At 50.0% G+C, this 24,830-nt stretch overlaps 1 protein-coding gene across 1 annotated transcript in view; it reads right to left on the bottom strand.

Moving 5' to 3' along the window:
- Window positions 1-24,830, bottom strand: part of LOC140387321 (phospholipid-transporting ATPase ID-like) — a 207,143-nt gene that overhangs the window by 74,976 nt on the left and 107,337 nt on the right. The window contains exons 14-16 of the mRNA XM_072470249.1: window positions 20,309-20,474; window positions 16,840-17,028; window positions 16,534-16,649 (exon numbers count right to left, since the gene is read on the bottom strand). Of these exons, the coding sequence (XP_072326350.1) occupies window positions 16,534-16,649; window positions 16,840-17,028; window positions 20,309-20,474 (471 nt within the window). The remainder of the gene's footprint in view (window positions 1-16,533; window positions 16,650-16,839; window positions 17,029-20,308; window positions 20,475-24,830) is intronic.

Below are 24,830 nucleotides of genomic sequence, written 5' to 3'. Positions count from 1 at the left end.
GAGGGGCGTTTCCCACTTATCGTGGTGTGCGGCCATGGGCCCAGCCTGTTGGGTCGGGACTGGTTGCGCCATTTGCGGTTGCAGTGGCAGCACATCCTCCAAACAGTTTCTGGAGGGTTGACTGAGGTGCTAGGACGATACCCAGATGTATTCCAGCCCGGTTTGGGGAAAATAAAAGGGGCCGTAGCCCGTATCCAAGTCGAACCAGGAGCCACGCCCTGCTATTTCTGGGCACGCCCGGTGCCTTACGCCTTGCGCGAGAAGGTAGAAGGGGAGTTCACTCGTTTGGAGACTTTGGGTATTATCAGGCCTGTCTGTTTCGTTGACTGGGCAGCACCAATTGTACCTGCAATGAAGCCAGATGCCACAGTTCGCTTGTGCGGCGACTATAAACTTACAGTGAATACGGCTTCCCGACTCGACCGATATCCAATGCCTCGCATAGAGGATCTCTACGCGAAGCTTGCAGGCGGACTCTCGTTCACATAATTAGATATGAGTCACGCCTTCCTACAGTTGGAGCTGGACCGTGCCTCCCGACCACATGTAACGATTAATACACACCGGGCCCTGTATGAATATACACGTTTACCCTTTGGAGTATCCTCTGCCTGTGCTATTTTTCAACGCGTTATGGAGGGCATTTTGAGAGGTTTACCGCATGTCGCTGTCTACTCAGATGTCGTTTTGATCACAGGGACGATGGAGCAGGAACATTTGGAAAATCTGGAGGCTGTCCTTAGACGCTTTTCGGAGGCTGGAGTCTGTTTACATCACACAAAGTGCGTCTTTCAGGTGAAGGATGTAGTCTACCTGGGTTATCGGGTGGACCGCGAAGGTTTGCACCCCGCCGCAGAGAAGGTGCGTGCGATTCAACAGGCCCCCGCCCCGACTGACACTTCGCATTTTTGTTCTTTTCTGGGCCTCGTAAACTATTACGGGAAGTTCCTCCCCAATCTGGCAACTACGCTTTTATGAAAGGCTTTCATAAAATATCAATAACAAAATGAGAAAGAACAAAGAACCCAACAGGGTTAAGTACAAAACACAATCTAAAAAAAAGCAACCTCCCCAAACCCCTCCCCCCTGTACATAAATAATAAATTAACATTAACACCCCGACTTAACACAACAGGTGTATACACCCCTTCAGACCCTCCAGTGTAAATAACATAAATAAAAATAAAGTAAACCCCGCCCCTCCGAACTGCTGCTGCCATTGACCAATGTCTATCGTTCTGCCAGAAAGTCTAAGAACGGTTGCCACCACCTAAAGAACCCTTATACCAACCCTCTCAAGGCGAATTTCACCCTCTCCAATTTAATGAACCCTGCCATATCGCTGATCCAGGATTCCACGCTTGGGGGCCTCGCATCTTTCCACTGAAGGAGAATCCTTCGCCGGGCTACCAGGGACGCAAAGGCCAGAATTCCGGCCTCTTTCGCCTCCTGCGCTCCCGGCTCCTCTGCCACCCCAAATATTGCGATCCCCCAGCCCGGTTTGACCCTGGATCCTACCACCCTCGACACCGTCCTCGCTACGCCCTTCCAAAATTCCTCCACGCTGGGCATGCCCAGAACATATGGGTGTGATTTGCTGGGCTCCCTGAGCACCTAACACACCTGTCCTCACCCTCAAAGAACCGGCTCATCCTTGTCCCGGTCATGTGTCCCTGTGCAGCACCTTAAACTGTATGAGGCTGAGCCTCGCGCACGAAGAGGAAGAGTTCACCCTCGCTAGCGCATCTGCCCACGTCCCCTCCTCGATCTCCTTTCCCAACTCCTCCTCCCACTTACCTTTCAACTCCACCACCGAGGTCTCCTCCTCCTCCTGCATCACGTGGTAAGTTTCCGAGATCTTCCCCACTCCCACCCACTCTCCGAGAGCACCCTGTCCTGTACTGTGTGTGGCAGTAGCCGCAGGAATTCCACCACCTGCCATCTGGCAAACGCCCTTACCTGTAAGTACCTGAAGGTGTTCCCCGGGGGGGGAGCCCGTACTTCTCCTCCAGCTCACCCAAGCTCGCGAACTTCCCGTCCACAAACAGGTCCCCCAACTTTCGTATCCCTGCCCTGTGCCACCCCGAAAACCCTCCACCTGTTCTTCCTGGGGCGAACCGGTGGTTCCCCCGTAATGGGATCCACGCCGAGGCCCCAACTTCGCCCCTATGCCGCCTCCACTGCCCCCAAATGTTTAGGGCCGACACCACCACCGGGCTCGTGGTATACCTCCTTGGAGGGAGCGGCAGCGGCGCCATTGCCAGCACCCCCAGACTCGTAGCCACACAGGACGCCATCTCCAGCCTCTTCCATGCAGCCCCCTCCCCCTCCATCAACCACTTGCGCACCATCGTCGCATTGGTGGCCCAGTAGTACCCACAGAGGTTGGGCAGTGCCAGCCCCCCCCCCTATCTTTACTCAGCTCCAGGAACACCCTTCTCACCCTCGGAGTCCTTCGCGTCCGCACAAACCCCATTATACTCCTGTTAACCCGCCTGAAAAAAGCCTTCGGGATAAACACGGGGAGGCACTGGAACAGGAACAAAAACCTTGGGAGCACCGTCATTTTGACTGACTGCACCCTACCCGCCAAGGACAGGGGCAACGCATCCCACCTCTTGAACTCCTCCTCCATTTGCTCCACCAGCCTTGTAAAGTTAAGCCTATGCAGGGCCCCCAAGCTCCTGGCCACCTGGACCCCCAAATATCTGAAGCTCTTCTCCGCCCTTTTTAGTGGGAGCTCGCCAATCCCCCTCTCCTGATCCCCTAGCTGAACTACGAACAGCTCGCTGTTCCCCATATTGAGCTTGTACCCCGAAAAGTCCCCGAATTCCCTAAGGAATTCCTCATTACCTCTGGCATTCCTCCCACCGGGTCCGCCATATACAGCAGCAGGTCGTCCGCATATAGCGACACCCTATGCTCCTCCCCACCCCGCACCAACCCCCTCCAGTTCCTCGACTCTCTCAGTGCCATAGCCAGGGGTTCAATCGCCAGTGCGAAGTCAGGGGGGACAGGGGACACCCCTGTTTCGTCCCTCGGTGCACCCGAAAGTACTCGGACCTCCTCCTATCTGTGGCCACACTTGCCATCGGGACCTCATACAACAGCCTAACCCACCTGACAAACCCCTCCCCAAACCCGAACCTCTTCAGCACCTCCCACAGGTACCCCCACTCTACCCAATCGAAGGCTTTCTCAGCGTCCATCGCCACCACTATCTCCGCCTCCCCCTCCCTCGCTGGCATCATGATAACGTTCAAAAGCCTCCGCACATTCGCGTTCAACTGCCTCCCTTTCACAAACCCCGTCTGGTCTTCATGGATGATCTGCGGCACACAATCCTCAATCCTCATGGCTAAGACCTTCGCCAGCACCTTGGCATCTACATTTAGCAAGGAAATCGGTCTGTAAGACCCACATTGCCAGGGATCCTTGTCCCGCTTCAGGATCAAGGAGATCAGTGCCCGGGACATTGTCGGGGGTAAAGCCCCCCACTCCCTTGCCTCATTGAAGGTCCTAACTAACAGCGGGCCCAACAGGTCCATATATTTCTTATAGAACTCGACCCGGGAAACCGTCTGTTCCCGGTGCCCTCCCCACCTGCATGCTTCCTATCCCTTTGATCAGCTCCTCTAGCCCAATCGGGGCCCCCAGTCCCGCCACCAGTCCCTCTTCCACCTTTGGAAACCTCAATTGGTCCAGGAAATGGCCCATCCCTCCCTCCTCCCGTGGGAGCTCGGATCGGTACAATTCCTCGTAGAAGTCCCTGAAGACCCCATTGATGCCAACCACGCTCCCTCCCCTGTCCTTAACTCCCCCGATCTCCCTAGCTGCATCCCGCTTCCGAAGCTGATGCACGAGCATCCGGCTTGCCTTTTCCCCATACTCGTAGACCGCCCCCTGGGCCTTCCTCCACTGCACCTCCGCCTTCCTGGTGGTCACCAGGTCGAATTTGGCCTGGAGGCTGCGCCTCTTCCTCAACAATCCTTCCTCAGGCTCTTCCGCATACCTCCTGTCTGCCCTCAACATCTCCCCCACCAGCCTCTCCTTCTCCCCCTGCTCCTTCCGCTCCTTGTGGGCCCTAATGGAGATCAGCTCTCCCCTCACCACCGCCTTCAGTGCCTCCCATACCATCCCCACTCGGACCTCCCCGTTGTCATTGGTCTCCACGTACCTCTCTATACTTCCTCGGGCCCGCTCACTCACCTCCTCGTCCGCCAACAGCCCCACCTCCAAGCGCCACAGCGGGCGCTGGTCCCTCTCCTCCCCCATCTCCAAGTCCACCCAATGCGGGGCGTGGTCCGAAATGGCTATTGCCGAATACTCAGAATCCTCTACTCTTGCTATCAGCGCCCTACTCAAAATGAAAAAGTCGATTCGGGAATAAGCCTTCTGGACATGTGAGAAGAATGAAAATTTCCTAGCCCCCGGCCTTGCAAATCTCCAAGGGTCCACCCCTCCCATTTGGTCCATAAATCCCCTCAGCACTCTAGCCACCGCCGGCTTCCTTCCCATCCTAGACCTGTAGATTTCCAATGCCAGATCCAACACAGTGTTAAAGTCTCCCCCCATTATCAGGCCCCCCACTTCCAAGTCTGGGATCCGACCCAACATACGCCGCATAAAACCCGCATCGTCCCAGTTCGGAGCGTACACATTGACCAGTATCACCCTCTCTCCCTGCAACTTACCACTTACCATTATGTACCTACCGCCATTATCTGCCACAATGCTCGACGCCTCGAATGACACCTTCTTTCCCACCAAGATCGCCACCCCTCGATTTTTGGCATCCAGCCCCGAGTGAAACACCTGACCTACCCACCCTTTCCTCAGTCTTACCTGGTCTGCCACCTTCAGGTATGTCTCCTGGAGCATAACCACATCCGCCTTGAGCCCGTTCAGGTGCGCGAACACGCGGGCCCGCTTGACCGGCCCATTCAGTCCCCTTACATTCCAGGTTATCAGCCGGATCAGGGAGCTACCCGCCCCCCTCCACCGTCAACGAGCCATGACCCCCTCCTCGGCCAGCCACACACCCGCACCCCACACCCGGCACGTTCCCCACAGCGGCATACCCCCGTCTCGACCCCCCCCCACTCGCTCCAGCTCCTCCTTGACCTTTGCAGCAGCAACTCGATTCCCCCCCGCGCCACCCCCCCCCCCCCCCCCCACCCCCCCCTCCGCCTAGGACCCATCCTAGCTGGTTTACTCCCCCATTGCACTTCCGCAAGTCAGCTGACTCCTGCTGACCCCGGCCACTCCCGTCTCCCCTTCGACTCCTCCCATTGTGTGGCACACCCTCCTCTCCTGCTCCCCATCCACAGGCTCTCCCCCTCCCCCCTTCCGTTCTAAGCGCGGGAAACAATCCACGCTTCCCCACCCCGGCCCCGCCCCCCACCAGTCTTCGGTGCGGGAAAAAAATCCCCTGCTCTCCACCTACCAGGCCCCGCCACTAACCAAAACAGTGCCCAACCCGCCCCATCCACCCTCCCCAACCCGAAAGAGAAAAACACAGAGAAAAAGAAACCCAAAACAATGCAAAGGCCCCTCCCACTGAACAAAATATAGGCATAACATATCCACCGCAGTCCCCAATCGCCCATCCCGACCCTCAGTCTGTGACTAGCTTCTCGGCCTGAACAAAGGCCCACGCCTCCTCCGGAGACTCACAATAATGGTGCCGGTCCTTGTACGTAACCCACAGTCGCGCCGAACATGCCAAACTTCACCCCCTTCCTGTGCAGCACCGCCTTCGCTCGATTGTACCCGGCCCTCCTCTTCGCCACCTCCGCACTCCAGTCCTGGTATATTCAAACCTATGCGTTCTCTCACCTGCTGCTCCTCTCCTTCTTGGCCCACCTGAGCACACACTCCCGATCGACGAACCGATGGAACCGCACCAGCATCGCCCGCGGACGCTCGTTAGCCTTGGGCCTCCTCGCCAACACTCTATGGGCCCCTTCCAGCTCCAGGGGCCCCTGGAAGGACCCCGCTCCCATCAACGAGTTCAACATGGTGACCACATAGGCCCCCACGTCCAGCCCATCCAGGAGGCCCAGAATCTGCAGATTCTTCTGCCTCGACCGATTCTCCATCTCCTCGAACTGCTCCTGCCATTTCTTGTGGAGCGCCTCGTGCGCCTCCACCTTTACCGCCAGGCCTAAGATCTCGTCCTCATTGTCAGAGATCTTTTGTCGAGCCTCTCGGATCGCCACCCCGTGGGCCGTCTGTGTCTCCAGCAGCTTATCAATAGAAGACTTCATCGGCTCTAGCAGGTCCGTTTTAATCTCTCTGAGGCAGCGCTGGATACCCTCCTGTTGCTCCTCCGCTCACTACCTCCACGCTGCCTGGTCTCCGCCCGCCGCCATTTTGTCCTTCTTCCCTCCCGTCTTCGGGTCCACCACCACCTTTCTTGTCGCCCCGCTCCTAGTTAAAGCCATATACTGACGGGGAGCTATTATTAATTCCTTCCCACACCAGGAAACATCGAAAAAGTGCCGTTGGGGGCCCTGAAATGAGCCCAAAAGTCCGTTTTTGTGGGAGCCGCCGAATGTGCGACTTAGCTCCGCATAGCCACAACCGGAAGTCTCGAGAGGGAATCCTTTTGGCAGTGTTCGCTTCACCAATCTGCCCCAAAAAGTCTGTGGAAACTCCTGAAAAAGGTCTGAGAGTCCATTCCAGACGGGAGCTGCCGAATGTGCGACCTACTCCTCCATGGCCGCCACCGGAAGCCTCATCCCCGCTTCTTCAATGGCCTTGTTGAGATCTTTTCACAGTTGTTCCCTCTGCTGCTAGAATTCACCTTTAATAAAGGCCCTCAAGTCAGCTTGAAGCCTTTAAGCTTGCCCTTCCCCCGCCTGCATGCTGGAAGAGGCTTTTGTCTATTCCTGCAGCTCCAGCCAAATCTTTTACTGTTTCTGCCGGGTCTGGTAACCAAGAGACATACCATTCCTGGGGGACACTGTCGGGGGAATGTTGCAGTCTTCTTCCCACATCGGGAAATGTCGAAAAAATGCCGTTGGGGGCCCTGTAAGCGGGAGCTGCCGAACATGCGACTTAGCTCTGCATAGCCGCACCCGGAAGTCCCCATGTTCGTTCTGTTAATCGATGCCCAGTCTAAATGTCTAGAGGTGCATAAAATGGTAGGCACAACGTCCTGCGCAACAATTGAGAAGATGCGTTTGTCTTTCAGTACGCATGGCCTCTCCGAAGTGCTGGTCAAGGATAACGGCACTCCGTTCACAAGTGAGGAGTTTGCAAGGTTCATGAAGATGAACGGCATATGCCATATCCGCACTGCCCCTTACCACCCGGCTTCAAATAGGTTGGCGGAGCGCGCAGTGCAGACATTCAAACGAGGCCTAAAGAAGCAGTCTTCCAGATCAATGTACACGAGACTGGCTCGCTTTTTGTTTTCGCATAGGACCACCCCCCATGCGGTGACTGGGGTAGCTCCCGCAGAACTCCTAATGGGCCAGAGACTTCGCAGCCGCCTTAGCATGGTTTTCCCGGACATTGGCGCAAAAGTACGCTGCACACAAGAATGGCAGGGACATGGTTTTTCTTGGCATCGGCCGATTCGGCAGTTTGCGCCCGGTGACCCAGTGTTCGTTCGGAATTTTGCTGGTGGCGCTCAGTGGGTCCCTGGCGTAATCTTTCGCCAAACGGGCCCTATATCTTACCAAGTGCAAGCCCAGGGTCGTCTCCAGCGCAAACATGTAGACCACATTCGGTCCAGAAGACTATCCCTTCCAAAGATTCCCCGCCCCCAGAGATCATTTCTACAGCCACAGAGACCAGGGACAATGGAAAGTAGTCCTCACAATCTTCCTCTGGTGCCTCACTGAAAGCCTGCGCAGGTTGTTACAGAACCGCGTGGAGATAGAGACGCCGAGATGACGGAGGCAGCAGACTCTGACTCCAAGATGGAGACACAGGACGCATCGGAGGGGGAATCCTCGGGCCGTGGATGTACAACCGTTACGCCGTTCATCACGGAAGCGCCGGTCTCCGTCTCGTTACACTCCACCCGATCCAGAGCCTCGTGCAAATGGTGTCTGGCCTGCGGCAAAACGAGTCTGACGCCCTCCTTCGCCAGGGTCTTCGGTGGATTCCTTGGACTTTGGTGGGGGAGGGATGTTATAACCTGCATGCTTACCATTGGCTGGGGACTAATGACAATCCCACAATCCTGTGGGAGTATGAGTTTCCCCAATGAGGGGGGGGGCGGAGAAATCATTAGCATACTCCCTGTATAAATAAAGCTGGCCAGTTTGGAACCAGCCAGGAAGGAGTGAGCAGCAAGCGAAGTTGCTGCTGCTGTTGTATATATATGTTATTGTAAATAAATGTTATTTCTTTGTATCCTTAAAACTCATGCTGGATTCTTCGTGGCCCTCACAAAATCAACCCTCCCAGGCAGTGTATTCCAGGCTCAAGTTTCCTCAAATCTCCTGTAAAGCTCCTGCACCTCATCTTAGCATTATGCCCCCTTGTTATTGACCCTTCAACTAAGGGGAACAACTGAGATCCCACAAACATCAAAGGGATGAGTGACCAGTTTTTGGCTGTTGGTTGAGAATGCTGGTCAGGATAGGGGGAATCTCCTACTTTCCTTTGAAGAATACCACAGGATCTTTAACTTCCATCTGTGAGCATTGGAATAGAGAGGTAGGGCTTTAATTTAATATCTAAGTCCCAATATTTTGTAAAGGAAAGGGAAATTCCTATGTATACGATTTATCACAGATTGACCAAGGGACAGTTGAACTCATTTCTGCTCTTGGATCATTTTTTTGAAAACTGAAAGCACAACTCCAGAGTGCATTGATAGTAGAAAAGAAACCAATCCTTTGTATTGCAACAGAGAGCAAAAATTCTCCCCTTGTTATTGATTTAAATCATGTCCTCCAAAATCCTAGAAGCTTATTACTGGGCCCCTACTTCATGGTGGGCTGGCTCTTTCTCCTCAGACTCTTGTGGACCACCACAATAAATGAATATCATGGCCAGAAAATTAAAAATATATGAACTGCTCTTTTGGCATTCGCATCAGCGATAGAAAATAGTCTGAAACTATCAGTCTCAGGCACTAACACAACCAGCGAATCATTCAAGCATCGCAATGATACATTCTGAAGCCATGGGCCAGTCAATAGCATTCTTGCTTCTGAGCTAGCAGACTATGGGTTCAAGTCCCACTCCAGAGACTTGAGCACAAGGGTCAAAGATGGTATTCCGGACGAGATGCTAAACCAAGTCCTTCCCTCCCTCCCAGGTGGACATGAGCAATCTTTTGGCCCAAATGTTTAGAGAGCAGAACAGTGCTCCTTCGCATCCAGCCCAATACTTATCCCTCAAATGAACATCACAAAAGCAGATTATCTCGTCATTAGCATGCTGAAGCGTGTGGGAGCTTTCTGTGCACAAATTGGCTGCTGCATTTCCTACAATACAACAGGAGGTACAGGCGCGATTCAACTAAATGGAAACATAGTCCCATCGTGAGCGCGTTAAGCCGCTCACCAGAACTCCTCAGTGTAGAAAACGGGATACCATTTTTAAATGACGTCCCGATCTCCGAGGGCCCCGAAGTGACTCCCGATCCCCCTCCAAGCCCCAAAGCAATATGAGGGGGTCCCCGTTACCCCCTGCACTCCCCGACACCCGCGCAGGACCCCTCCCGATTGCCAGCGTGCAATAAATGCCAGCTTGGCATTGCCAACCTGACACCCTGGCAGTGCCGCTGCCCGCTGTCAGAGCCACATGGGCACCTTGGCAATGTTAGGCTGGCACCCAGGTGGCACTGCCAGCATAGCAGGCTGCCAGTGCCAGGATGCCCAGGTGGCACCAGGAGTGCCAGGGTGCTACCCTGCCCAAAGGGCATGCACATGGGGGCCTCTGATCCCCTGGGAGACCCTCATGAGTGCCGTTCCGACTGGTCCCCGTTTGTGGAGACCAGTACTGAACAGCGCTCACCTGAGGTCTCCGAGGCGAAGGGGATAGATCCCATCGCCTCAGGTACCTTGAGAAACTGCTCATTAAAGTGAGACTATCTGTCTCGTTCTAATATGCAGATTTGCTAAAAAGTGATCTTGCCCGCAATGGGCGAGACTTGCATCGCTTTAGATCTCGCGAGGCGTTGCAAGCTGGGTAGATCCCGGGAGCGGGGTCTCTCAGCCTTTATTGGCCACGCTGCGGTGTGGCGAGCTGCTTTTTGGGCGCAGCATGGCCATTGGATCGCGCCCTACATTTCAAAAGTACTTAATTGGCTGCAAAGCACATTCTATCATCTAGAAAGGCTCCAAATGAATTCAAGTCCTTCATTTTTCGTTTCATGATCTGATAAATTATCTCTGTCCGCACAATTAACTTTCCATGTTTTAGAAGATTAGTCGCTTGCTGACCCGAGAGGATCCTACGGAGAAACGTACCACTGATATCTCCCATTTCACTCCTTAACATCAATGAGGCAGCGCCAAAGCGCAGGATCTATTGAGGCTCCACATCCCTTCTCCTAAAATGACACCAGCAATATTACATATTGATGGGTGAGTGCCAGATTGTGGTCACAAGGGTGCAGTTTATGGAGCTCGCGCATGCACTTACGGCTGCGAGCAGCAGTATTTATTGAGACATGTCACAAACTGAACAGCTTAGAACGGCTGCTCCTGGGGTGTCTCTGAACAGCATAAACAGCTGCTATCGCATCAACGTTTGGTCATAGGGAGTGACAGGGAAATCACAAAGAAATTTGTCTTTGTACCATTTAAGGATTACAAGCAATTCAAACTTCCTCCAATTAGTTTATAAAATTGACTGCTGACGGATTCCAATTACATTCGCGAACACAAATAATTTTCAAAACACAATGCAATTAACTTTACATTCACCATTCTATCAACGTAAAGAGAATTTTAAGCTAATTCTGTTTGGCCATTTTTTTTTGCCTGTGCATGTGAATCATCCTTGGAATACATTTCCCCTCATTAACGATAAACATAGCCACTCTAATAATGCAGGAAAGTGAACATTGCTTGGTGTCTAATATAAAAATGATACTTTACCATGCTGTTCGAACATATTGTAATCAAATGTGGTCATGAAAGCAAAAGCCATTGTTGACCATTGCACATCAAGTTCTTGCTCAATGAATGTTAGTGCTACCTTAGGCAGCTTAAAACCGACGGTAAATGCAAACAGAAAGCTCACTGCATATGTGTTATTAAACATATGGTGGCAAATCAAGCCTGCTACAAGGGTACTATTATTTTGAGGATCTTGCTAACAATACATATACATGCATATAGAAAATGCTGCAGATATGTATTCATCACCTAGAGTGCTTAGTATTACAGAAGATAATGTTCAGAGCAAACTCACATTTGAAAAAGATATGCTTAGCCAGATGTACCGGCGGAAAATTCCGGTCACACGATGGCGCACGGGTTTCCCGTCGACGAGGGGAGTAGTCAACAGGAAATCCCGTTGACAACAGTGGGACCGGTAGATGCTGCTGGCGGGCTGCCTGCGCCGCTGAAAAACACGCAATAAATCCCACCCGCAGTCTCAGATACGATTTTGGAAAGTTGAGTCCTTCTTAAGCTTGAGTGTCTTTTTCTCCACCGAAGCACCAGATGACGCACAAACGTTCTTCAGCCCAAACCCACTTTAACTGAAAACCACGTTAAATGACTAAGCCTTGCACGAATGATGCTTAATAAGATGCAACTTGGCGAAGACAAGCACTAAGGGCAGGCATTGATCCGTCCATCTCAGGAGACGATGGGACTATGCCTGGGATTTATATCACTTGTGTATGGTCTGTTGTGGCTGTGGAGACTGATACACGAGTGGCAATCCCTCCTGCATCTGGATGACAATAAACTGGCTAAGGAGAAGGCAATGAGAATTCCCATTTCATTATCTGAAAAGGAGAAATCATATTGAGGTGTGAATTGACAGGTTTCAGGTTTTCCACTGCACTTTCCCTTTAACACTGGTTGTAAGTAAAATCTAACATTGCACCCAATCGTCTGCATCAACCCTGACATAATTACACTGTGTGGCAGGGAGTTCCATACCTTATTGTAACGGAGAACGAGAAATCACACCAAATTGTTGGATTTATACAGAATCTTCAAGTGCAGCTGTTGTCACCATGATTTTCCGGCTCTTCCTGATGCCGGACCCTCTGTCCCGCTGATGGCAACTCCTCCAGGGCGGGATCCATGGCGACATGTCCAGCGAACAATACAAAATGTCGTTGACTTTTGTCACGCGAGGGAGATATTAGGAAATTGGGTTCAGAAACGGGATCGAAGATGTAGCCGGCGATTTAGGGATTAAACAAACGGAGGAAAAAAAACTGCTAGCACTGAGTCAGAGGGATATGCCCACACCTGGCCGAGTTACATTGTCCCAGTCAGACTTAAACTCGTTAGTGAGAATATACCGGATGGCTCTGTTCAGTGAGGGTGAGTCACTTCAGATCCATTCTCCTTCAGCAAACTCCTGTGTGACCAGCTATTAGCCCATTACAGAGTCTGATGGCCTCTTTGTCCATCAATGGGAGGTTAGTTGCCTATCAATAGCATGGCTCTGTTCTTTTGTATAAATGGGAGTGGGAAATCAAACAGCCAAGATAATGCTGATGGGTTCAAGACTGGGCACCCCAAGAGAGAACTTTTGTTTGAGGGGCTGGGTGGAGCTCAGAGAAAGGGTGGGAGGAATCCTGTTTTGAACAGGTACAAAATGAAGGCTTTGGAAAGCGGCTGACAGAGGTCGAGAAAGTTGCAACCGAGAGAGGATTTTGGAAAGGGGTCTGAAAATGCAGGAATATGGGGCGGGATTCTCCGACCCCCCGCCGGGCCGGAGAATCGCCGGGGGGGGCGGCGTGAATCCCGCCCCGCCGCTGGCTGCCGGATTCTCTGGCGGCGGTTTTTCAGCAGGGGCGGGAATGGCGCCGCTCCGGTCGGGGGCCGTTGGCAGCGCCCCCCCCCCCCCCCCCCGTCAATTCTCTGGCCTGCGATGGCCCAAGGGGGAGGGGGGAGCCGGCCCCAGGGGGGGGGGCAACGGTGGCCTGGCCTGCGATCGGGGCCAACCAATCCACGGGCGGGCCTGTGCCGTGGGGGCGCTCTTTCCCTCCGTGCCAGCCGGTGTAATGGTCCGCCATGGCCGGCGCGGAGAAGAACCACCTGCGCAAGCGCTGGGATGACACCAGCACACGCTGGTGCTCCCGCGCATGCGTCAACTCGCACCGGCCGGTGGAGGCCCTTCAGCGCCGGCTGTTGCGGCGCCAAGCCCTTTGCTGCTGGTTGGCGCGGCACCAACCGCGCCGGCCTAGCCCCTGAAGGTGCGGTGGATTCTGCACCTTTCGGGTGGCCCAACGCCGGAGTGGTTCACGATACTCCTCGGCACCGCTCCGGCCCACCCCGCTGGTTAGGGGAGAATCCCACCCATGTTCTTTGAGAAATAGAGCTGCATGTCCACTTTAAGTGTTGTTCAATGGGAACCCACGTGTTAAAGTTAAGAAACGACATTTAATCTGTTATTGTTAGGGTTGGTTTAAAAGTTCAAATATTGTTTTTCTTTTGTTTTAATAAAGTTTGTTTCTAAAATAACCAAGCCCTATTTCTTATGATATCATTATTGGAAGAAATCGCTCTTTCTGCGCAGCCTTAAAGCTTAATAAAGTTGTGGCTCTAGTCTTCGCCAGTGTTGAGAGCTGACCAGGCATCTGTAACACATTGGCGGGACCGGAGGATCCCACCGCTAGCCAATGGTGAGCCACCTCCGCTGCCGGAAAACATGCCGTGGGTGGAAGGGGAATCCTGCTCTGAGGAGGGTCTGTGATAAGTACAAACAACTCCGGTATTCCTGTTCTGCTTGTGATTCTGCAGAAGGTGAACATCTCATCAATGTTGTCCGAGGTTACCGCCAACTTGGAATAGGTCGTGTCATCACATCCACTGGCCTCTGACAATTTTGACAGAAAGTAATGTGTCTGCTCTGCAGCCTACCAAAACTGGACGTGTTAGCCAATAAAGGTACAATGTCTTGCAGAATATTAAAGTTATCAGTTGTGGCAAATAAGCAGAAAACATTGTCAATGATTCTCAATTAGCTACCAGTTTTTGTCGTGCTTCTCCCCAGTCCCCCACTAGAGGACAGTTTAGATGCAATTACCAAGAAAATGTTTTATAACTGAAGCGCATGTGTGAAGCTTGTAGTTTACATACAAATCGGTAAGTCACAGTCAATCTTTCCCGACAGTTAGTGACTTATCTTCTCAGCACGAACACATCATTTATATACCTACTGCCTTTCAATGTCTGCCTATATTGATTCACTTCCTGTAGATAGCAATGTGATCAGCACAAATAGTGACAAGTTGAAGTTGAAAATTACACCCAACAATAGCATGTTTGGTCAGACATATTTTCTTAATGACCCATAAGATAATAACTATCCACTTGAGATGGTCGAATATTGGCAACCTTTGAGTATGTCATATGCCCAGTTAAGATGCTCACCAAATATACTGCTGGAAACAACTTAATAACCCAAGATAATGCTCCATCAAAAGTCTCAGAATTATTGAACTGCTCTGATTTCATCCTGGGCTTTGAGAAGATCACTTTATTGCAGACTGTAAGGAACAAAGGCTGCTCAATTTACTGTGAAATTAGAAAGAATGTTTTCTGATAATTACACAATATTCCGTACCATTCGCCACTCCTCGGGTACTGAAGCAATCCATGTTCATAAGCAGCAAGACCCTGGGCAACATTTGGCTCGAGCTGATATGTGGCGAATGACATCCATGCCACTGAAGTTCTAGGCAGTGACTATTCTTAAATAAAGATAATCTAACCATCTCCCTTTGACAATCAATGGCATTACCATTGCTTAATTCCCCAATATCACCATGTTGGTGCTTGACATTGACCAGAAACTGAATTGGACTAGCCGTACAAATACAGTGGCTACAGGAGCAGGTCAGAGGCTGGGAATTATTTGCTGTGTAAATATCATTGTGAATGAAAGTTACTTTCTGTTTGACTCTACAAACTCATGCTGGACTCTTTGTGGCCCTCACAAAAAGGCGTAATCAGGAAACAATAGTAACTAATTTAGCAGAACAGAGGTCTTTGTCAAACCTGGGGAGACGGTGGCATAGTCGTAATGTTGCTGAACTAATAATCCAAAGATCTAGGCTAACGCTCTGGGGACATGGGTTTATATCCCACCATGGCAACTGATGGAATTTGAATTCTATTAATCAAATCTTGAATTAAAAGCTAGTGACCATAAAACTATCTTTCTTTGTTGTAAAATCCCACCTGTTCACTAATGGGAAGGAAATCTGCTGTCCTTTCCCTATCTGGTCTACACATGACTCCAGACCCAGGGGGCACTGTGGGGCAGTGGTTAGCACTGTTGCCTACGGCGCTGTGGACCCAGGTTCGATCCCGGCCCCGGGTCACTGTCCGTGTGGAGTTTGCACATTCTCCCCCGTCTGCGTGGGTTTCACCCCCACAACCCAAAAAAGATGTGCAGATTTATGTGGATTGGCCATGCTAAATTGCCCCTTAATTGGAAAAAAATAATTGGGCATTCTAAATTGAAACAAATATGACTCTAGACCCACAGAAATGTGGGCGACTCTTAACTGCCCTCTGAAATGGCCGAGAAATCCACTCAGTCCAAGAGCAATTAGGGATGGGCTGCAAATCCTGGCCTTGACAATGACACCCAAATCTCATGAAATAATTTCTACTGACGTCTTGGTCACTGCTATATTCGTTGTGACTTTTATTCAGCACGGGGCTCATTTTAATCCTGAAATGAAGCTCCTGCGTCTATTTGAAATCCTGACTCCTGAATTTGCTTCGGCAGTTGAAGCTCGTAATGGGCAAGCTCGAGCTAGTATTCCCTGGTTTATGCTGCCTGACCAGCGACGATTACTGGAGGTCCCTCACCACAAAAAGATGACAAAATGTTTATGTTGCATGGATCCAGAAAGAGCTGGAGTGATTCTCCAGGCCTCACTAAACAACCATGGATTGCTGCTGACCCCCCCTCCCCCCCCCCTTCCCAATCACCTCCCCCATGTCCTGCTGGACTTCATTGGGCTTCAGCGCCATCCAAACCTTGTTCAGCCTCGACAAGCGAGCTGTGTCAGGGCACCCTCAACTTGCCTAAGTTGTAGTGATGAGGTCCGAGCACTAATTTAGTTTGGCCTGAAGGCCTCATCATTCTTGTGCACCATCATTGCCAGAATCATAACCAACTTGGGGTGCTACCAAATGTAGATCCAATCGTTCCTAAATTCTATGCGATACAAAGGAAGTCCTACATAACACTGTTAGCTTAAAAGAAGAGTAGGAAAGAAATGAATTCAGAATCCAGGAGCATTGATATTCCATCAGTTTGTTGCAATAATGCCTTGTAAAGTCCGGGCTAATCATCATATTTTTGATTAACCAAACACAATAACTAATAAAAAGTGGAAGAGATACATACACTGAGATGGTCTGAAGTCACACACATCAAGTCTTCATTGGATGGATGAAGCCTTTCGAACAGAATGGTATCAGCTCCCTTCGAGTAAAGTCTTATTTGCCCTTCAGGATTTCTCACTATAACACAAGACAACTTACAGTCAACGGTGAAAGATATAAAAAGCAACACAAGTAAACTTAGGCAAACTTGAATTTCATTTAGATCAGTTCCATTGCTCTAAAAGAACAAAGTGAAAAGGGACAATGAACATATTTGGGGAAAAAAGTACATGTCAGAGGCTATAATTTGTTTATGTACTCAACGCACCAATCACTGACATCCTCTTTCGCACATTGTTAAAATCCAAAATGGCCAGCAGCTGGTACACGACAGATTTGCCCATTTCATTCACGGTGATGGTTTCTGGGGTGCGGGACCGAAAAACAAAACCAAAGCTTCTTGCAGCTGTGACCAATGCTCCTTCATCGGGTGACTGGGCTTGGTAAACAAGTTCACCTGGAAGCAAAATTCAAGAGAATTTCATTTTAAAAAACACAAATGTTTTGTACAGACGGTGTTCTCCTGATAATTAAAAGCCATTGCTAGCGCAAACAATGAGAATTGCCCAAACATCAGAATTAAGCAAGCCAATAACATTAGCCGCCATATGGTCAGCTTAAAGATCCGGTTTGAAATGGGGGATGGGGTGAATGAGTAAATAGGCAGGTGGGTGAGGTGAGTACTGTGGTGGAGGGACTGGGGTTAGTTGGGTGGTCGGGGGAGTATACAAATGAGTCGGGGGGGGGGAGAATTCAGTGTGAGTGATTGGGGGTGAGTGGGGGGGGGGGGGGAGGAGGAGGAGGGAGGTCAGTTCTGGAGTCAAACTCGATTTTTCCGTCTATCATTTCCTGGGTAAATCTCCTGGTAAGTAGTGCGGAAAGGTCCGAAGTCTCGAGAAACTCGGGAAACGTGATTCTCTCCGGAGAGATCGCGTTCCCCTGATCTTCCCTGCCCCTTGCCGGCGATGTCACGAGGTTCACGCCCACAAAGCACAGGAACCTCATTTAAATAGATTTTAATGAATTGAAATATTATTAATGAGCCACCCGTCACATGATCCCCCCTCACTAAATATTCAAACCTCGCCGACGAACAGGTTTGACCAAATGAGAATCAGTCTAGGGGATCCCTCCAGGGGCGTAAAGGCACGTATAGCTGCCGGGAGAGGTGGGGGTGGGGTGGGGGTGGTGGGGGGGGGGGGGGAACAACATGCCCAGGCTGTGCCACAGGTTGGCACTGTGCCAATCTAGCAGTGCCAACGTATGCAGGGGCATTGCTGGTCCAGTCCTAGAGGGAGTTCCATCGCGCGCGCGGGGCCGGGGGGGGGGGGGGGGGGGGGGGGCTCATTTATGTGTACAGAATCATAGAATTTGCAGTGCTGAAGGAGGCCACTCAGCCCACCATGTCTGTACCGGCTCTTCGAAAGAGCACCCTACTTAGGCCCACACTCCCACCCTACTCCCGTAACCCCGCCAAACCTTTAACGGCAATTTAGCATGGCCAATCCACCTAACCTGCCCATCTTTGGACTTATGGGAGGAAACCGGAGCACCCGGAGGAAACCAACGCAGACACGGGGAGATCGTGTAGATTCCACACAGACAGTCACCCAAGCCGGGAGTCGAGCCTGGGACCCCTGGAGCTGTGAAGCAACTGTGCTAGCCACTGTCACTGTGCTGTAGCGGGGGGGGGGGGGGGGGGGGGGGGGGTAGGGAGGAGAGCGGGCACTGAGGGAGCGGGGAAGGGTGGGAATGCTGACGTTGATTGTTGGAGTGGGGAGGGGGGAGAAAGAAGAGAGTCCCCAATATCTCCGTGGTGGAGATGGAGTCCGTTCGGTTTCATTGACGATCGGGGAGCCCCTTAAAGGCCCTGACCCACCAGATTGATGGCGTAAACCACGGCCACTCATTTTTCTTCCTTCAAAGAGGCTCGAGACCTGGAGAGAAAACCGTTCTTTGCAACTGGAGAGCTACATGCCAATGTTCAGTCTGAGTCTGACACTTTACCAAATTGTAGGAAGATTCTGCCCTGAACATGTGGATGATGGCTAAATTTTGCTGATAAATAACTAGAAAACATCAGAAACCGCTATTATACTGCTCATGTTTATATCGATTTACCACCTTTCAAAGGTCAAATTCCCGCAAAAAAACTAGGTGGTAAAATTATTGGTAGAATACTCTCCGCATTCAGATGCCAATTCTTTGTCCCTTGTTTTAGCAGGGGCGTTAACCTATTTAAAGTGGAGGGTTAAAGTTCTCATTGGAAAAGCAGACAATAAAATGCCTTATGAATGAATGAGAAATCTGAAGTTCTTGCAAAACCAGCGGAAAATAAACGGAGCAAATACTTTCACTTTTAAAATGATTTTATTTTCATTCCCCTCGACTCTGTACCCAAAAGGAAAGGAGAGTCTCGGGCATAAGCCCCTCTTTCCCTGTGCCCATTGGTAATGGGCCATGTGTATGCAAGAGGCAAACAGCAGGAACAGAACTAGGCAGGGAGGCTTGACTGAAAACTTCCAGAAGCATTTCTGGGCAGTATTTTTAAGGCCCTGCCGCGGTGGGGAAACCAAGTTCTTGTGCGACATGCAGTTCCAACAGTTTGCATGGCCCAGCAGGCCCACAGATCAGCAGCACTGCAGTCTGGAGCTGCATTCTGAATCAGTGCCCGGCTGTTTGGATTTGGCATAAAGCACCAAAAAGGATTCAGAGACTTCACAGTGCAGAAGGAGGCCATTCAGCCCGTCGAGTCTACACCAGCCACAGAAAGAGCACCCCGCCACAACCCACACTTCCACCCTATCCCAGCAACCCCACCTAACATTTGGACACCATGGGGCAATTTAGCGTGACCAAGCCACCAAACCTGCACATCTTTGAACTGTGGGAGGAAACCGGGGCACCCGGAGACACGGGGAGAGCGTACAGACTCCGGCCAGACCACCCAAGTCGGGAATCGAACCAGGGTCCCTGGTACTGTGAAGCGACAGTGCTAACCACTGTGCTGTCATAATGCAGCACAATTCTATCCTCATTAAAGCTAGACCCCTGAGCTAAAATCTCATACAGCATCAGCTCATGTAAAACATGACCGCAGACTTGTGTCAGATGGACATGCATTTATTTTTAAAAATATTTTATTGAGACATTTATATCGTAATACAATGGAAATAAACACAACCCAAATCCAACCAACATGTAGACATGCATTCATAATAAAAACAGATAATGCTGGATAAACTCAGGAGATCTGGCAGCATCTATGGAGAGAGGACAGAGTTAAAGTTTAGGATCTAAATGACCCTTGTTACAGGGGTTTTCTAGAAGGGTCATTTAGACTCGAAATGTTAACTCTGTTCCTCTCTCCACAGATGTTGCCAGACCTGCTGAGATTAGCCAGGCATTTTCTGTTTTTATTTCAGATTTCTAGCATCTGCAGCATTTTGCTTTTATCTATGGGTGTGCCTTTATTTCTGGCAATGGAAGATACTTAAACAAGGTCACCCCACAATTCAGTATTTTATCCTATCGCAAAACCTGCATACATGCTCTACAGAGACATTTTAATAGACTGCTTGATTTTACCAGCAGAATGAATGTTGCCAAACCTCACCCTGTTCACCTAGGGGCCTGAGTCTCAAGATGTCTTTTTTTCCCCTTCCAAACTGCCCACGCTCAGTCTGGCCAGCTTTTGTTGCGTTCCATTAAGCAAGAACTATCCCAATAAATATTACCTTCGTTCTTTTCCTCTGGCATGACTGTGTGGCAGAGCGAGAGCAGCCTGAAAAACTCGTGAACCGATGGATCCTCCAGTTTAATCGCCTCCACCAGACTGGCATCGTAAAACTTAAACTTTAGATCTGCTAAACTATTGAATGAAAAATCCACAGGGAGAGTTCTCTAGAAATTAAAGAGAAAACAAATGAGGCTGCAAAAATAATAGGGTAAAATTAACACGGCACCGCACCTGCTCCACATTTTCCCAGAAATCCTATTTGCAGCTGTGTCGTGTTGGTCAGGGATGTGTACTTAAGGTTGTCCGAGGGCTTAGATCCTGGCCCCCGAAGCTCAAATTAGCCTCTCTCAATTTATTTAGGATTCAGTCTCAAACTAAATTATTGCTCTAGAAATGATTATCTGTACCATTGGTGACGGTAAATGTCGCCACGGTTCCAAAGATTGCTCCTCCCCCCCCCGCCCCCACTTTTGAGAGCCGACTGGTGTTGATTTAACCTGAGGATCACCACACCTCAGGCGAGGGGCAAGGTTGAGAAGGCGGGACCTTCATGAATAACCTCAGCCGGTCACGGGAATTGATGCCACGCTGTTGGCATTGCTCCGCATCATCAAGCAACCGTCTGGCTGGCCAGCCAGACCACCCCCTCCACCGATACTATGTGACCATTAATAGTAAAGATATTACAGTGAAGTTAGACACAACACAGTGTTGGGAGCTTTATATTGAATAATGTCTGTTTGACCATCTGGCCCACTAAATTACAAGTAAAGGGTTCCCTGCGAATCAGAAATGGCAGCCTTGAACACGTTGAATGCTATCTCACCACGCTCCAAGCCGTTGATGAGAATTAAGTATTTGAAAAAGGGGAAACCAATGCAAGTTCGATTTCCTGACTGGCTAACGTGCAATCAGATTCAGGGAAAAGGGAGAATTGTATTACCAGATAGTAATGTTGATGCAAGAAGAGTGGGCTGAATGTTGTAGAATGAACAGATTGCGTAGAAAGCAGATTAGTTACAGAAGCAGAGAGAACTGCAATAAAAGAAATAGCCAAAGCAAGTCACACATCACTGACATGAAACAGAGCAGAGTAACCTTTTTGACTACTGATCGGGGAATTGCGGCCCCAGGATTGAATTTGGAACCTACTCAATTTGACCTCTCCTACTGATCCTGCCCAATATTCATCCTTCAAATACCAATACCAGCCACAGATTGTTGCTCAATTATCTCATTCATTTTCATTCCGTGCAAATTGGTTGCTACATTTGCCTTAACAAGAAACTACACTTCATAAATGATTTAAGAATGTGATGCACGTTGAGATGTTTTGAGGATTTTAAATGCTCTGTATAAAGGCGGCGATTCTTTTTCTTTATTTACAGTTATAGGGCTCACTTTTCAACAAATCTATTATGACGGATACACTTCCACAAAATTAAAAAAAAAAAAACATTATTACACAACATGGATACTTAAAACATTACTGGAAACATGCACATTTTAATCACACTTTGTTCTTTCGCTGATAAACGTTCAAACTAAAATTTCATGCATTAAAATAACATTTCGGCAGACAGAATTAATACTATGCGTGGAATTTTCCCCTCCTGCCAGCAGGGGGAGTCATGGGGCATGGGGGGGGTACTTCATTTGGCAGGAGCCAAAAAAATCTATTTCCTGATGGGGGGGGATAAACTGTTGGAAGTTTCTTCTCGAGAATTCCAAGGCGGGATTTTGGTCGAGCTTCCCGACGAACAACGTCAGGAAACCCACACGCATACATTAGCATACCTTATGCATGCTCATTAAATGGCCACCTCGCCGGAATTATGTTCGTCCTCCAAATCAAATTTCCCGCCAGCGGGAAATGAGAACGTTCACTTTTACATGTGTATATAAGTGACATGCACCTGGTGAGCGTCATCTTGGAGGGGAAGGAAAAAGTGTGCGGAGATGGATGGTGTTAGGGTCCAGAGTAACGGTGGGAGAGGAGGAGGTTCGAGGGTGACAACTCCGCATCTTTCTGGGATCTCGATGTTATGAGGCACATGAGTTGGACAAACCAGCTGCAATGCGGCCTTCACCACAGGGAGGAGAGTGGGCATCTCTCACATCCACTTGCCTCAGTTCTTGGGGCGGCCCTTTAGTTGGCCACATGGGCTGACCTTGAATTCCACGCACCCGAAAAGACCCTCCACCCACCCCGAAGGTTCTCACTGACTGACTAACTGTGGTGGTCCAAGATCAGTTTGGAAAAATGGTGTGCATCCCCTTTCAAACTCACTTCACCACATTCTACCCTCCCCCTGCCACCCACCAACTTCCCTCAGGACCACCGACCTGCCCATTATCACCATTCCTCACCTTGCGTTATTTGCCACCAGCAGCAGTCAGAGGTCAGGATCAAGGGAGAGATGGAGGGAAGGAGTGAGGGTAGGAGCTGGATGCCTCCAAGGGGCACAGGTGGTGGAGCTAACTCATGACTACAAACTTCTCACAAGTAGACTTCAAATGAAGTTTCTGTGAAAAGCCCCTAGTTGCCACATTCCGGCGCCTGTTCGGGGAGGCTGTTATGGGAATTGAACCGTGCTGCTGGCCTGCGTTGGTCTGCTTTCAAAGCCAGCGATTTAGCCCTGTGCAATTCCCGTAACAGCCTCCCCGAACGGGCGCCGGAATGACGCGACTAGGGGCTTTTCACAGTAACTTCATTGAAGTCTACTTGTGACAATAAGCGATTTTCATTTCCATCCTCCTGGGTGAATGATCATGGCTGACACGGAATCACACAGTTAGCCTTTCCATTCTTCCAAGGCATTGGTCTCTCTAAAGTTCTTTGAGGGTAGTGGAGACAAGTGGAAAAGTGTCCGTGTGAGGTTTCTTGCACATGCCTCTCATTACCTTGGTTAAAGATCAGTGACTCCATACAGATTCATGTATGAATGGGAGGAACACCCATCTCTAATCCTTTACCTGATAGCGGGGTAAGGATGCCATGTCTGGATAGAGGCCAGGTGAAGGGCCTTGAGATGGAGGGAAACCTGTAAAGGACATGCTCACTTAATGTGTTGCTTCAATTTGTTCACACCAATGAAGCAGGCTGCAGGCGACCCTGTCTTAGTAATGACTCTCATCCAGGTGAGAAGGAGGGCCCATTGCGGGTTGGCACAGGGAGCAAGCGCCTGAGCAGCAAGAGGCAGCGGGGCCTAAAGAAGGTCACGGTGCTGCCAAACAGGCTACACTGCAACGACACGCATTGGCCCGACCATGGATGTATCTCAGGTATCTCAGGATCTTATCTCGAGATGAGGGAAAGGCAATACCGGAGGCGAGCCGGGATGTGGTTGCTCACATCGGTCAGCTTCACCAGTATGAACTGTGGCTGCAAGAACTCTGGAGGAGGAATGCGGAGCTGGTGCACAACTTTAAGCTGAAAAGTGGGAGTTTGCTCAAGTTCAGCCGTTCCGCCACCCGTCTGGAATCTCACGGCTTTCCTGCCTGCCAGGGGACTTACGCTCCAGAACGGAAGATTCTGCCTGAAGTAACTGTCACAAGTTGTACAAAGGGACATTTGCATCAAAGAAAACAATTTAACCAATAATATGAACAGAATGAATAGAGGTAAACTTTAGATTACATTTTGATGAGGTTACATGCAGTCTGATCGCTTGGCCTGCCGCTGAATTAGACACGAACTAGATTTACTGCAAGTTATTAATTCCGATTACACAAGGTAGAAGTGAATGTATTATGGCTCCTCGAGGCTTTAATCTGATGAATTTCTATCATCAGTTTTTGACCTTGAGAACTGCACATTTAATATACTATAATTACAAACATTACTCACGCATTGCTGTTACATAAGCTGTTAAAATTCACATTAAAAAAGAATCATAACAATGACAAAATTGTCCTCTTCACACTTTTCCCAGAGTGTACATAAAACAGTTTGCACTTTATTACTGTTTGTATGTTTTATTAATGCTGACTTTCCGCGGGAATTTCTATTGTTGCTGCCAGAATAAATGACCATATCTCAGCCAGCAAACATCAGGCCCTTCTGGTGTGTAAGACATTACACGGACCTGTGCATCCTTCTTTACACGGCTTCAGTCTGCTTTAAGCAGGGTTCTCAACATTTACACTTCACTCATGATCTGCCGCTCGTAGACATTGTTCGTTGCTGTACACGGGAAATTTAATTAATTATGTGGGTAACAGTGGCTGGAATTTTCCGGATTCTCTGGTTCCCTCATCAGCACACCCTCGCCCACGGGTGACACGGGTAGGCTCCGATGGGAATTCTCATCGACAGCGGCAGAAGCAGAGAATCCTGCCGCCAGCGAACGGCGCGCCGCCTCTTGCTGTCGAGAAACATGCGGCTGTGTGTGTGTTGGGGGGGGGCGGGGGGGGGGGGGGGAATCCCACCCAATATTCCCCCTACAACAACTTGATATATTTATACATAATCTTTGCCCGGAATGAAACATTCTAAGGAGGAGCATTATAAAAGAAAC

Source organism: Scyliorhinus torazame, chromosome 12 (assembly GCF_047496885.1).
Source record: "Scyliorhinus torazame isolate Kashiwa2021f chromosome 12, sScyTor2.1, whole genome shotgun sequence".
NCBI lineage: Eukaryota > Metazoa > Chordata > Chondrichthyes > Carcharhiniformes > Scyliorhinidae > Scyliorhinus > Scyliorhinus torazame.
This window is presented reverse-complemented; position numbering and strand designations above follow the sequence as displayed.